Below are 14,838 nucleotides of genomic sequence, written 5' to 3'. Positions count from 1 at the left end.
GATTTTTTTAGGGCCATTGAGATTGGAAAAGACAGTTATGCAAGGTTGACTGTCAGTAGTTTTTTGCATCTGAAGACCAGCTGGTCATGAAAGAGTAATTATTTTCATTAGTGTTTTTCAAAGCCAATAAAAGTTATGTTTCTCTCCTAACGACCTGTTTGAGAAAGCATGAATTAATATACCTCTGCATTCATAATGTGTAATTGTAAGAGTATCATACATGGACTATTAATTCTGACAGGCTACCAAGCAAATTGAAGAAGATGATTGATGTTTTACTGTCACTCTGACCACAGAATGCACTAAGGCTATTCAAAGAAGCTTATGAAAGTTCTCAATTACCTATTTGAACAACAGAGGCACACTTCATCTAAGACAACAGTGTAGAGTTCATGGACTGAACAAAATTGTTCTCCAAACCTCTGTCTTAAATACTCATGGTCAAATTCACTGGGCCACAACCTGAAAATTCAGTATAAATCTAAATATTTTAAAAAGACAGAGTAAAACTGGAGATGCATATTCATGTATCTTTCAACATTCTTTCTTCTTGCACAACGACACTTCTCCTCATAATGGTAGCTGTTTCATTTCTGAGCAGCTACTCTGAAGTGCTGCATAGTTGTGTAAGAGGAGGTGAGAGGTGGCACCAGACTGTACAGGACAAGGGCAAGACTGTGGTGGAGTGCATTGGACAGAAGAGTGGACCATAGTGTCCTGCCATGGGGAAAACTGGTCAGAGCACAGTGGACCTCAACTCCCCCTCAGAGGTGAAACAAGCCATTCCATTTGAGGACCTAGCCAACAACACTCCACCTCCAGAGCATGACAGTAAAAAGGAAGTACCGGAACGTGGCACCTGGAAGGGGAAGTTTGACTTCCTTCTGTCCTGCATTGGATATGCCATTGGACTAGGAAATGTTTGGAGGTTCCCATACTTGTGTGGCAAGAATGGAGGAGGTAAGAGATGAAGGCAAGATACCATTTCAATAGAGGGACACAAAATGGTAGAAGGACACAAAACATGATTCATGCTTTCCTTTAGGTAAACTAGGTTAGGGTCAGTGCGATCTGTCAGTATGTAAGCGAAGCTTCTCTATGGAGTGATTTCCATTACATCCTCTTGCTCATTTGGACTGTTGTCAGCTGACTCTGGTAGAGGTCAATGCCCTTTGAACAGCTTCACTGTCACATTAATTGAGTTCAGCATATTTACATCTGTTACTGATTTGTTCACTGAGTAATTGCCCTGCAGAAACGTTTTGGAAAGAGATCAGTACAGAGCATTGTGATGAGAACAACAATAATTTTAATTGATTCACAGTTATGTATATAATTGTAATATGTAACATGTAATTTTTGTTACTGTTATGTAACATGATTACATAAATATTACTTAATTATAAAATAACTATAAATACTAACTATGAGTACCTTACAAAATATTTGCTACATTACACAAATTTAAAGTAAAAAAATGCATTGAAGTAATGATTATTTAATCTCCATATGGAACAAACAAACAAACGATAAAATTTGAATACGCAAAAGAGCATCAGTACCACATTCATCAAATTCAAGTTAATTGGTCACCTGCTCATGTATTTGAAGAGCTTCAAAAGGGAAGTTCAGACTTCAGAGGGGGGGGGGGGATAAAAACACAGACAAATAAATTTGAAGAAATGGAGATTGTAACCCATCTTTGTTAGAAAATTAAGTAGCTTTGTTGTCTCGGTCCAGGTGCTTTTCTGATCCCTTACTTCACCACACTGGTGTTTGCTGGGATCCCTCTGTTTCTGCTGGAAACCTCTTTAGGACAGTACACATCAGTGGGAGGGCTTGGGGTGTGGAAACTCATACCCATGATGAAAGGTAAGCATCACACTGATGAAAACCTGACAGTTCACTGACTTTTATGGGTTTCCTCTCTGCCTCTTGGGTATTGCTCATTTGCAGCTCTTTAATTATTCGAATGCTGTTACAATATTGCTGGTGCCAGTGGGAAAGTTATATTGTGGATGCATTCCAGCACACATGCTCAGTAATGGTTATTAGGGTCATTCTGTCTGATTGGGTACAACAGGGTGATATTAAGAAATTGTACTCCTGTTTGGGTATAGTGACAAAAATAGCACAAAGTGCCTGGCATATCCATAGCTTCTACTTACTGTATAAACAATGTATTTCCATTAAACAAATATAAGAAACCTGATGAAAGTTTAGACAAGACTGGTAGACTGGTAGTAATTGACAATCTGGTGATCCATACGATAGTCAGCAGCAAAGAGAAGAAGGGAAACACTCATTTTCTGGAGCCATCCCGTCATTATTTGTCAGGCCTGAGCCCTTCCCTGCCAAACTCATCCCTGACTCTCTCTGTTTCTCTCTCCTCTCTCAGGTGTGGGTCTGGCAGCTGTGGTGCTCTCCTTCTGGCTTAATATCTACTATATAATCATAATAGCTTGGGCTCTCTACTACCTGCTCAGCTCCTTCAAATCTGTATGTCCTTTTCTGGCCCTCTACCATCTACCCTCACTCACATAACACAGTGTCCACTACTGAACCACAAGCATGTCAGCCATGAATGAAAAGAAAAGAGCATGTCTGATTCTCATGCCTCACCACAGTTACAACACATAAAACCCACACACATGCTCTATAGAAATAATGACAACAGTCTGTATAATAGTGAGCAATTATGTACAGTTTTTATGTGGAAATGAGAACTAACACAGCACAACGCAGAAAACTATCTATCTATCTATCTATCTATCTATCTATCTATCTATCTATCTATCTATCTATCTATCTATCTATCTATCTATCTATCTATCTATCTATCTATTTGTCTATCTGTCTAATTTAGGAGCTCCCTTGGCAGAGCTGCGATAACCCCTGGAATACAGATCGCTGTTTTTCCAACTACAGTTTGACAGATACCACCAACCTAAGTAGTGCTGTCACTGAGTTCTGGGAGTGAGTGATTTTCATTTTTTGAAGCCTTCTGTTAGACTGTATGTAGTTGTTTTGCACAGCTTGGCATGAGTGTGTGTCTGACTGTGCAGGAGGAACATGCACCAGCTGACCAGTGGGCTGGAGGAGCCTGGACAGGTACGCTGGCCTTTGGCCGGCACTCTGGGCTTGGCCTGGATCCTTGTCTATTTCTCCATATGGAAAGGAGTGGAATGGACTGGAAAGGTGAAAATCACATCTCTCATTCTCTCTCATACTTTCTCTTTTGATTACTAAAGTAACTGTACTCATTGTGTTATTATCTGCATATTCATGTGTTCTATTGTTCCAAAAAGGTCTAACACTGAACCACATAAATTAGACCTGGCAATAAGGAATGAGATTAGTCTAAGAGCACATAATTAAATCAACTATTGAGAAAAAAAAGGGAGACAAATACCCACACATTCTCCATGGCCTCTGAGAATAGTTGGATTTTGATATAAAGCGTTCATTGGTGAAAATTAATTGTCAGGAGGTCTTAGGCTTTGGTGGGCATTAGGAATTCAACCGATTCAATGCAAGAGTATGTTTAAACAGATTTTCAAACCAAGCAAAGTTTTCAAAAATATATAGAAAATTAAATTAAGTTACATTTAAAACAAAGCAATTTCCTTAATGAGAGCAAAGTTATTTTTAAAGTGAATCTCCATTGTCACTTAAAACTTATGAAATATTCCTTCTCTCCTCTGCTCTTCTGCCTCTCCTCAGGTGGTCTACTTCTCCGCCACATACCCGTACTTCATGCTTTTCATTCTGTTTTTCCGAGGAGTCACTCTCCCTGGAGCCAAAGATGGAGTACTTTTTTATATCACTCCTGACTTTAACAAGCTTATGAAATCTGAGGTACCCTGAATTTTAAAATGTGTGTGAAGCACAGTCATACTGTGGCAATAAAAATACACAGAATGCACACTTTTACACTGCTCTCCCACCTGAGAATAAAATTAACAATACTGTGAGTTGTCTTACTGTTCACAGTAATAGTTTTTGTGTAGGTTCCACAATAGTTCATTACAGCAGCATACAAATTTGAGAATAGTATAATTATTAATCATTAAATCATGTTTAATATAAAAGTGTTAGATAATAATACTTATCATTATTAGGTTTTTATAGAACAATAATTCACATAGGCCATATCCCACCACATTAAATAAGTCTCCCCATGTACTCTTTATATTATTCATACCTCACCATGCACGTATCCAAAGACAGGCCTGAAACACACCTAATATGTCAAAATCACATTTGGGTGTCTGAACTCTGTGCTCACTTCTCTCAGGTGTGGCTGGATGCTGCCACTCAGATATTCTTCTCTTATGGGCTGGGACTGGGTTCCCTCATTGCTTTAGGCAGCTACAACCCCTTCAACAACAACGTGTACAGGTCAGCAACCTGCGAACTGCCCTAGATGTGTCTTATTTTCAGCTATATACTCAACCCTTCATTCTGTTATGTCCGCAGTATCATTTGTAATTTCCATTTCTACTCTGGGCTGATGAGAGGAGGATTTTGTTATTTTGTCTTCCAGGGATGCCATCATTGTGTGCTGCATAAATTCTTTTACCAGCATGTTTGCTGGCATTGTCATTTTCTCCATTGTGGGTTTTATGTCCTACATCACAAAGAAACCCATTCAGGAGTTGGCAGCTTCAGGTCAGTCCACCTTAATACTGCCCTCAAGCAAAGAATAGTGATAAGAATTACTATGTGTTACCAATCAGTGAGACAAGACATGTATTCTCAAAGTGGAGTTGTAACAGAGCTGTGGCAATGATTTAGGAGGGCAATGAGTAATTCAGTGAATAATCGGAATAATATGAATGAATACCAATTAAACAAGCTCTTCTCATGCATCAGAGTGTTTAAGGGTTTAGAATAATGGGCTATTACACTGAGTGCAGTAAATCAGGTGTTTTCTTCAAGACCCAGGACTGGTTTGCTGTGTATGGCTGACTTAAGAGTACCTTTTATAGGTATGGTCTTGCACTTTAGGGCCCGGTTTGGCATTCTTGGCCTACCCACAGGCTGTCACTCAGCTGCCCATGTCCTCTCTCTGGTCCATCCTCTTCTTCTCCATGCTCCTGATGCTAGGACTGGACAGTCAGGTGAGACACACACACACACACACACACACACACACGCACGCTCAGACACACACACACACACACACACACACACACACACACACACACACACACACACACAGACACGCAGGCGCCAGTGCACGCACTTGCATAACCACACAGTGTATATTATACAGTATAAACATACGGAATATGCACAACAGGAAAAAAACAAACATAAGATCATACATAAAGAACACAAAAGATTTGTCTTACACACTTATGAATGAGACATATAACATTATTGCCAAAAACAGCCCTTTGTGTTCTGCATCACTTCATCTTTAAGTGAACACAGGGCAAAATAAGCAGCTCCATAAGTAAATGGTGGCATATAGACAGAGAACTAGACAAATAAGGTGCTCATCTCTCTCATGCAGTTTTGTACAGTTGAAGGTTTCATCACAGCCTTGATGGATGAATACCCTGCTGTCCTCAGGAAGCGGAAAAAGGTCTTTATCCTGATTGTCTGCCTAATATCCTACATCATTGGATTCTCCAACATTACACAGGTAGTCAGTCCCCCTGAAATATACTTCTGTTCGTTTGTTGGAGTCATTATATTGATTTTTTTTATTCAGTTGGTCTTCTTCAGGCATCTTCTCATCTCTGTATATATGTCTTTCTGCTCTCACAGGGTGGCTTATATGTCTTCAAGCTATTTGACTACTATTCTGCCAGCGGAATGTGTCTCCTCTTTCTGGTCTTCTTTGAGACAATCTCAATATCCTGGTTCTACGGTATAACATTAACTCTATACTCATAGTCAACAAAGTGTCTGCACTTTGGTTTGAATGAACTCCCTAAACCACATAAGCCATTTTGTAGTAAACTGATGAATAGACAACACTGAAATTAAAATGACACTCAACTCAGACTTACCTTCTCTCCCTCTCTCTCTCTCTCTCTCTCTCTCTCTCTCTCTCTCTCTCTCTGTAAACGTAGGGGCAGACAGATTCTATGGAAACATTGAAGAGATGATTGGCTATCGTCCCTGTGGCTGGTGGAAGCTGTGCTGGCTGTTCTTCACTCCATTAATCTGTTTGGTAAGGTAAATGCAACACCAGTGCCATACACACACTGTCAATAAGCATAGGGCAAAACACTGACAAGAATGAGAATTCTCACTCATGTTCAACTCATTGTGCCACTCATTCATGTGCCATGACCTCACTCGATTCATCATGCTACACTCACTCCTCTTTCACTTACCCATTAACTGAACAAACAACCATCTGAGTGACCGGTCAACTAATTAACCCCTAAGATATTGAACCAATTGATTGGTCGTTAGTTCAATATCCAATCTGCTTGTCTTATGTCCAGGGTGTTTTCACCTTCAGTGCCATTGAGATGACCCCTCTGACTCTAGGAAAGTATGTTTACCCAGCCTGGGGACAGGGTATTGGCTGGTTAATGGCACTATCTTCAATGGTTCTCATCCCAGGTTACACTGTATACATGTTCCTCACTTCAAAGGGTAGCATCCGACAGGCAAGTAGTCTCACAATTATGCATTCACAGTGTTTGGCATTAACTCACACAATCGGTCATTCAAGGAAGATATTCCTCATTAAAATGTGTTATGTTTTCACTAGCGTTGGCACAAGATGACCACATCATTAGAGGAAGTGAAGCCAGATGGAGCCAACGACCTTCCTCTGCAACCATCCCAAACAGGAAGTATGGGAGAAGCATCTGTTTGACACTGCTCCCTCTCACCTGTGCAAGAATCAGACAAAGAGATGAAAACAACAGGGACAGGTCTGTCCAGCAACAGGGAAGCACAATATTTCTGCCTCCTTCAATGTTACCTCCTCTGACATTTGGAGAGATAAATAAATCAGACAGAACTAGACACTGGACTCTTTCCCTGCACTGCACCCTATTTGTCTGTCTTCCTGTATGAATATTTCAGGACTACTTCAGAATAATGCGACAATGCAGTGCTCTAATCTTTGTATGTACTTAGCTGGGAAATGCAATTACATTTGCATGTGAATCATGAACCTATACTTGACAGTATAGCTTGATGACATGACAATAACTTGCTGGACCATGTTTATATTGGTCCATGTATAGAAGCTGAGCTCTGAATCTGCATGTAATTATTACTGTTACGTTTGATCTGGGTAGGAGCTCATTTCCATTACTGAGAATGACACACACTGTCAAACAGAGGCAGCCTTGGTTACCTCTGTCAACATATTTTGAATTTGACACTTACAAAAATGGAATTTATCAAATTAATGTGTAAATGTTCAAAACATATTTTAATTCTCTGAAATATTACAAGTTAGTACATAATTTTACAATACTGAAAATGAGATCCCACATTCATTTTGGTATTCTATAAATTATATAGGACATATGTAGAGAATAATTACCCCAGTGAATTTCTTAGGTATAATTTTTAAATAACTTTATGTGTGATATGTGTTCAAACATTTATAATTCGGTATTTGAATCAGGCCATGCTTGTACATATACATATTTTAGAAGAATCAGCATATAAATATAGTTTTATATAAAGTTCTGGACAATAATACTATACTGATATTGTTTAAAATGAGCAATGAAGAGAGTCACATGAACACATGGAGTCTTGAATGTCACATGACATTCAGTCACATGAATGGAGTCTTCTTGCATTGCTGCATTTGAGCTTTCATGAAATCTGCTTACACATTTCTGCTGTCAGTACATGTTGCTTTAAATTCAGTAAAACAAAGACATGGCAATATGGATATGAAATCCATAAACATATGCTACAATCTCACATCTTTCTTTCTTTCTTTCTTTCTTTCTTTCTAAATGCTACCTGTATTGTCTGTCACTGTACGTAATCTAAAAAAAATCCCCCCCCCCCCTCCCCAGTATAAAGGCTTTTGGAAGAACTTCAGGATCCATGGCCTAGTATTGCTTACTTAATTGGATGTTTAGTTTGATTTTTTCTTTTTCTTTTCTTTCTTTTTTTTTGGTTTTGTTTTGTCGTACACAGATTCTACTCTTACAAATTCTCAATGTGAATTTACATGAAACATTTCTACTGTCCACTAGGGGGCATTTCAGCAGTATATGGGTGTGTAATTATAATGCCACCCTCATAAATGTGTCTCTTCACAACATCCTCAACAAACAGTATACTCTCTGCTCTGTCATTCTTGTGTCAAAGAACATGAAATAAACAGCCATTGACAAAATAAGGTATTTGTACTAAAAATGTTTGCAAAACTGCATACAAAGTGTAGAGATAAAGTGTAGTATTGTAAATTGAGAGTGCACCAAACAAATAATTTTGTAGTGATCCATGTTAAATTAATGAGAGCACTGCAGATCATTGACCTGAGCTTGAGTGGACATATCCTATGAATACTTATTACTTCAATTTCAATACAAATGATTTTGGAAACAATGCTGAGTAATTTGAATCTCAGCCATGTAAACAATTAAAATAATTACAATTACAATTATGACATTATCCACACTAATCATATGACTTTGGTGAGGACTATGATGTAAAAAGCAACAGGCTTTTCATTATATGACAGTGACTGATGATTGCACCCAGACACAGAAGAAGAGCACAGTTCGAGGTTTGTGAATAGTCAGAAGTAATTTTAATAGCATGTTGTTTTACCATAAAGACAGAGAATAAAGGATGTGACTGACTGATGATTTAACCTGTGTCATGATCTATCAATGATCCCAGTTCTCCTCCCATTCTTTCCCTAAAAGCCAGCGCTCAATACAGCAGAGAAAGAAAGAGAGGAGAGTGTCCCACCACAGAGCAGTGCACTAGCCCTTTTAACAGCAGACAAAACTAGAGTTCAGCATCTCAGCTTACAGCTGTATGGGAGGCTCTATTCTTCAGCCCAGTTTAGACTAAAAGAGCCACTTGGATGAGACTGGAGTATTCAAATCTTTCCTGTAAAATTCAGGTTGGTCAGCATCAAAATAACAAATAAACAACTTAGTGGCTGCTTTTACAACATATTCCCTTTCTCCTGGTGAAGATTCCTAAGGCCAGTGGCAGATATTTTAAAATAGTATAGGTGACCCTGACTCAAATTCTTGTTTGATGCTTAAGCTGTTCATCTGAATTGGGAGTTTTAGGGTAATTAAAATCCCTCTGCTGGACCAGAGCAAGAAGGGGTGGGCAATGTGGGAGGAATGTTACACAGTCCCCAGGCTGCCTCTTTGACAAACCACAACACAGGACGCCACAGAGGGGCAAACATCCTATCATTCAAACATGATATGGGATAGGGAGAAAACACTAATTCCAGTGTTATTAAATACAAAGCTTAAACTTCGGATTTCTCTTTGATCTTGGACTGGTTTCCTTTGAGCTTTGTGTGTGAGAGCTATGTAAACACCCCCTGTTAGGGAACATCTTAGTTATCACTGACAGCTGTAGTTTAATTCAAGATCACGTCCCTCTTCATCAAAACAGAGGGAGAGAGGTTGGGCTAGGCATCTCATTTCTTTTTTTTGGGGGGGGGGGGGGGGGGGGGGGGTTAATTAGACATGGGAGGACGAGGTGGGTAGAATAGTAAATTTACCACTGGACCAATCAACATGTGAAATGGGCAGGGGAACAGTCAATTTACTGCCAAACCAACCACAATTTGCCGTGGAAATAAATAAACTCTGACTAGACGCTGCACCAAACCACTGAGTCGCCACTTCTCTACAGCACAGCAGAGGTGACTGTTTTCCACAGCTTAAGTCATCAACTTATATGGAAACATATGAAGGTGAAAACAAGGTGATAAGATCAAATAGGGACCTCAAAACAAGTATGAATACAAACAAAGCAGCCACTTTGACATGAGGCTACAGAGAGTCAGATGAGAGCCCGTCCAAGAGGAGAAATTGTCATTCATGATTAATACATGGATGCTTTCAGACGATGACCTATGTCAGATAAGTAATGAAACATGAATCATTACCATTAAAGCAGGCCCAAAATTAATTCAAATCCTATTCAGGCATCACATCATATGTTTGCATACCTTAAACAAAAGAAAACAAACCATTGTTCTTTTTTAACCATTCAAAGGATCAATAAATATTAGCAACCAGACATTCGCATGATTTCTATCACAGATGTGCATACTTTGTCACTTGGCTTCCAGAAGTTCAAAATAAAGGTTCTTGGAGAGTAAATATTAGCTACATGTATGAAATGCTAGTGTTTTCCTGTAGGCATGTTTATCAGATACACATGTTTGGTTAATATTTGTCAGTGATTAATGAGTCCACTGTCTAAAGAGAATTTCTACTCGAAATAGGTCATATGAATTGCGAATGAGGACGTTCTAGATGAACATATGTCCAAAGAGATTTGCTGTGGTCAGAAGACTCCTTTTGGGCAGGGGTGCTCTTGGATTTTCCGTACTGTCCCTCTGAAAATGCTACAGATTATGGGGTCACACACACCATCAGCCCTTCAGGTGCATTCTGGAGTTCCTGAGCTTAAGAACAATGACAAAAGTCAAGCGTTCTCTCGGTTGGCTGTGACTAACTGTTTTGTTTGGCAAGTGAGTTTTTACTGTCTAAAACTGCTGTATCTTGTTTCCTGATTCACACACAAGTTTTATGAACAAAGCAGGTGGTGTAAAATTCACTGATGACATCAAGCGAGAAAGTGCAGTTATCACTAGCAAAAAACATGACAACTAACAGAATGAACCACAGCAAAAGCTTGGAGTCTTCATTTCAAAGGAACACATAACTAACCACAGACAACAGCGGCAGAGGAATCTGGAGAAAATATTGCCTGGTGATAGAAGGTGCAGTTTCACTCTAGTCCAAGAAGGAAGGGTACTGTAGAAGCACAACAGTTTTCGCTAGCCCTAAGCTTTAATAGAGTGCAAAGTCCATCTTGTAGAAGAATCCTAATTTTGGCACATACATCATCTGTCAGACAAATGCACTCAGATACATACAATAGATATAACATTAGGATAATAAAAGCGAAAAAAAATGCATGTCATAGATAGTATGGAACCCCCACCAAGACAGACAGCCTGTCATTGAAATAAAATATGTTGTTGGCCATAATTTTTTCTCAATCTACTCCTGATTTTTTAATTGAAGACAAAAATGAACTGAAATCCTTCCATGAACAAGAAAACAAAATCAGAAATTTAACCCATGTCAAATACTTTAAACAGACAATGTCATATAAATTTGTTAAAACTACATAGGTTAAAATACACAGTAATCAAAGAAATCTCATTTTCACTTATTGGATATTCCATACCTGTAAAATTTTAATGTTATTTCATATATGTCGATTTTTTTTCCATCTGTTTACTTAAATATATGCATATAGATATGTCTATATTTTTTCTTTATATCTCTGTCTCTGTATGTATACATATATATACACAGACATTGTCAGTAGTGTGCCTGTTTTCTTCTGCTCCTTCTTCTTCTTCTTCTTCTTCCTCTTCTTCTTCTTCTTCTTCTTCTTCTTTCTCTTCCTCTTTTTCTTCTTTGTGTTCTTTTTTTTTTTATATATATTTTTGAATCTACACTAGACTACGCGAGCCACTGGGGGTCCTCTGAAGCGCAAGGCGGGGGTCAGGGGGAATGTACTGATGGGGGTGGTTGTAAGGGGGTGGTGGTGGAGGCAATGGGGGCTGTGAACTGTCCTTTCCCTGTGATCCACCCCCATCAGGGGATCTGACTGGGGTAGAAATGACAGATTGGATGAGCTGGTGATGGGTGGGGCTGTGGCCGAGGAAAGCCTCCACCCGACCATGGCCACCTTTGTCCAGGACGATCACCTTGACAATCTGCTGGCATTGGATGAGCGTGTCGGGCCTTAAGTCAGGTCGAAGGTCATTCAGAGGAACGGTCTGGTGGGCATGGGCAGGCGTGGCCGTGGCGGACTGCAGCTGCGGTTGACGCTGGTGGTGCTGGTAGAGCTCCCCTCGTTGGTTAAGAAGGGCGACGCTCTCTGGGCTCCGTGGTGCGCTGAGCTGGTACGTCTGAAGCCTGTTGTGAATTGACACCTAGTTTAGAAAACAGCCAGAGACAGCATCAAATGTTATAAGACTGTCCTCCTTCTACGGCCGTCAGCCCTCTGGTGAACACACATCAAAACAGGCATGCGTGGCGCAGGGTGGGGGGGGGGGAGCTGGGGGCGTGCTCCAATGCACTAAAGGAGGGTGGGGGAGGGTTGTGGGTGTGTGTGTGTGTGTGTGTGGGACATTTGTGTATAGGACTGGTGGTTGTTAAGGTGACACTGAGGGCCTCTGTGTCTCCCTTTTAAACCACGACAGCGTCACAGGAACAGAGTGTGTGAGACAGCCATCTGGGGGGAGAGGTGGGTACAGGAATGGGAGAGTGGGGGTCAAAAAATGAAGTCAAACGGGAAGGTAGGGGGTGGGATTTGGGAATCCACAGACGTCACAGGAGACACACATCAGAATGCATGCCTTCATGTCAAAAGTAGAATTAAAAAAGACTGTCCTGTCTTCCTATCCTGACTTCCTCCTGCACTCTGCAAGGGATGTCAACCTTCCTGTTGCTGATTTCATTCAGACTATACTGTTTGGAGATTCAGAACTTTCAGTAGCCCGTGATGTGACTGGGTTGTGTTGCTCTAGTAAGCAAATAAGGATTGGAAATTTCATTTCAGGCTGAAGTCACAGCTCAGCACAACCTGACACGGCACAGACAGTCTGTTCTTAAGTAAAGAACAGCCAGCTCCAGCTGAAGAGGGGCCATGTCCTTCGTGACAATCTGCTTCACAGATTGGTAGAGATGGACAGAATGCAGAGAGTGGTGCCATCCTGACTAGACAAGGGTTGATAAGGTACTGCCGACCCCCCACCCCACCCCAGGCCTGAGAAGAGCTGGAGGTGGCCACCGTAAAAACGGAGGAACACTTTGGTCGTTACCTCAGTGCTGCACGCTGCGTGGGTACGGCAGTATTAGTGTTGTGGCTCCTCAGGGACCTGCCCTGAATTCCGAGTTGGAGACTGACGGACAGAGCTCTGCTCTGTGAGAGGACAGACAGTCCTGTAGCCATTCTACCGGTTGCAGTGCCGGATCACTTGGACGTGTGCTATTTTGGAGATTAAGTATGCTGCTTATAAAACTCTCTGTACAGCAATAAGGAATAATTACAGAGTTGAGTAGCACTAGCAAATAGCTAGCATCACGGAACAGGCATTTTATGAAGAATGCTTTTTCTTTTTTATTTAACAGTTTACACAGATGAGTTATTCAAAGGAGAATAAACTAGTTTGAAGTAACACGACACAGAAATTCTTCAAAGCAAATCTAGCTGTTCCAAAGGTTTTTGATGTTGGGCTTAGCTGCGTGATTAGCGAGATGTTTTTACAGTGAGGTGCTGAATAGAAAAGCCAGAGTGATGTGGCACAGACAAGTCTTAAGTGAATACTGCTTCACCATGGAGAGAGTGTGTGCCTGAGACTCAGTGAATAACTCTAATCAAACCTTGTCCTTCAGTAAACTTAGAAACACAAGCATGCACAGACAAACACACGCTCACACAGCTTATTATGCATGTCAGAATGTTTATTCTACGAGGAGAAACTCTTAATCCTTCAGAAGTGCCGAGGCTTTCACTGAGGTAGAATACATTATGCTCATTACGGGGATAGGAGAGCACTTAGGTTGGCAAATGCCAGGACAAAATAAGCACCAAAAAAAGGGTTTAAACAACATGGTTTAAACGACAGCCCGTAGCAAGTGAATAGGATGAGAAAACTCAGTTTTACTCAGGCTGTGTGAAAATGCACTTTTATATTAAAAAGAGCAGAGGAAGATCCTATTTGAAAGTCAATAAGTTACGAGCAAGCAATCTTCAAAAATTACATGAAAACATCCAATACAATATATAATAATATTTAATATTCATTTGGAGTAGCAGTAGTGGTGGCGGCAATGTTCATGTCCTACAGATATACTGGTTATTTATGATGTATCTATGTATTGCTAAACTGAAAACGCTTGTTAACGCTTGCATGGAAACATGACTCAGGTTGGCTGGTGTCTGAACAGAGGCAGAACAGAGCAGGTGTGTTAACACGGTGAAAAACAGACCACTGCACCCTCTCTCGTTCTGTCTCCAGGAGACGGCTGGCCTCTGCAGTGACCCTGTTTCCAGTGAGATGTGTTCTGACAGCTCTCTGGGAGGGTTGGCATTTACGCACCAGGAGGCTGGAGGCAGCGGTTGGGGTCCGTGGCACAAGGTGGGCAAAGAGCACCACTAAGCTTGTCAGCAGACATACCAGCAACAACCCGCAGTAGCTGAGAGGTAGGTGAGTGGGTGAGTTTAGAGGTGGGGGTTTGGGGATGAGGGTAGGCTGTGAGCCTCTATTCAGTAATAGATGCATGGTCACCCTACCCCAGTGTCATCACCATCACCTCACGTTCCACTGTCAGAATTTAATGCCCTGCACTTAGAAACAGGACCCTGTGGAGAATAAACCTAACTACAAATCAATGTGCCGCTGGCAGCTGATTGAGGAGGCATGTCTGGTTAAACATACGCTTGAATATTCCATTGACCCTGCATCTCTTTCTGTGCCTCTGCAGAGCATTCCCTGCACACGGTCAAACACAGAGGCGAAGCAGAGGTCTCACTACACCATCAGGATGCTAATCACATGATCCTCTGGGTAATGTCTCTCTGCTCTTTCGGGCTCTT

The 14,838-nt window shown here is 40.8% G+C and overlaps 2 protein-coding genes across 2 annotated transcripts in view; one reads left to right on the top strand and one right to left on the bottom strand.

Moving 5' to 3' along the window:
* The first annotated feature begins 722 nt into the window (after positions 1 to 722).
* Positions 723 to 6,847, top strand: slc6a1l (solute carrier family 6 member 1, like). The gene is made up of 14 exons (XM_030774112.1): positions 723 to 960; positions 1,741 to 1,872; positions 2,399 to 2,499; positions 2,867 to 2,976; positions 3,066 to 3,198; positions 3,724 to 3,858; positions 4,298 to 4,401; positions 4,547 to 4,671; positions 5,011 to 5,123; positions 5,522 to 5,653; positions 5,779 to 5,881; positions 6,087 to 6,187; positions 6,468 to 6,635; positions 6,740 to 6,847. The coding sequence occupies exons 1-14, from the start codon at positions 723 to 725 to the stop codon at positions 6,845 to 6,847; spliced, it is 1,803 nt and encodes a 600-aa protein (XP_030629972.1).
* Positions 6,848 to 11,683: 4,836 nt separating this feature from the next.
* Positions 11,684 to 14,838, bottom strand: part of iqsec3a (IQ motif and Sec7 domain ArfGEF 3a) — a 74,230-nt gene continuing 71,075 nt past the window's right edge. Inside the window, exon 14 of the mRNA XM_030778115.1 lies at positions 11,684 to 12,169. Coding sequence (XP_030633975.1) covers positions 11,684 to 12,169 — 486 coding nt within the window. The remainder of the gene's footprint in view (positions 12,170 to 14,838) is intronic.

This window comes from Chanos chanos, chromosome 1 (genome assembly GCF_902362185.1).
Source record: "Chanos chanos chromosome 1, fChaCha1.1, whole genome shotgun sequence".
Classification (NCBI taxonomy): Eukaryota; Metazoa; Chordata; class Actinopteri; order Gonorynchiformes; family Chanidae; genus Chanos; species Chanos chanos.
This window is presented reverse-complemented; position numbering and strand designations above follow the sequence as displayed.

What these genes read in the sequence shown, in the direction of transcription:
- slc6a1l (XM_030774112.1), top strand. Translation starts at nt 723, where the DNA reads ATGGGGAAAACTGGTCAGAGCACAGTGGACCTCAACTCCCCCTCAGAG. An exon ending in GCTGTCACTGAGTTCTGGGA is followed by an intron (nt 2,977 to 3,065) that starts GTGAGTGATTTT and finishes CTGACTGTGCAG; the next exon opens with GAGGAACATGCACCAGCTGA. An exon ending in GATTCTCCAACATTACACAG is followed by an intron (nt 5,654 to 5,778) that starts GTAGTCAGTCCC and finishes CTGCTCTCACAG; the next exon opens with GGTGGCTTATATGTCTTCAA.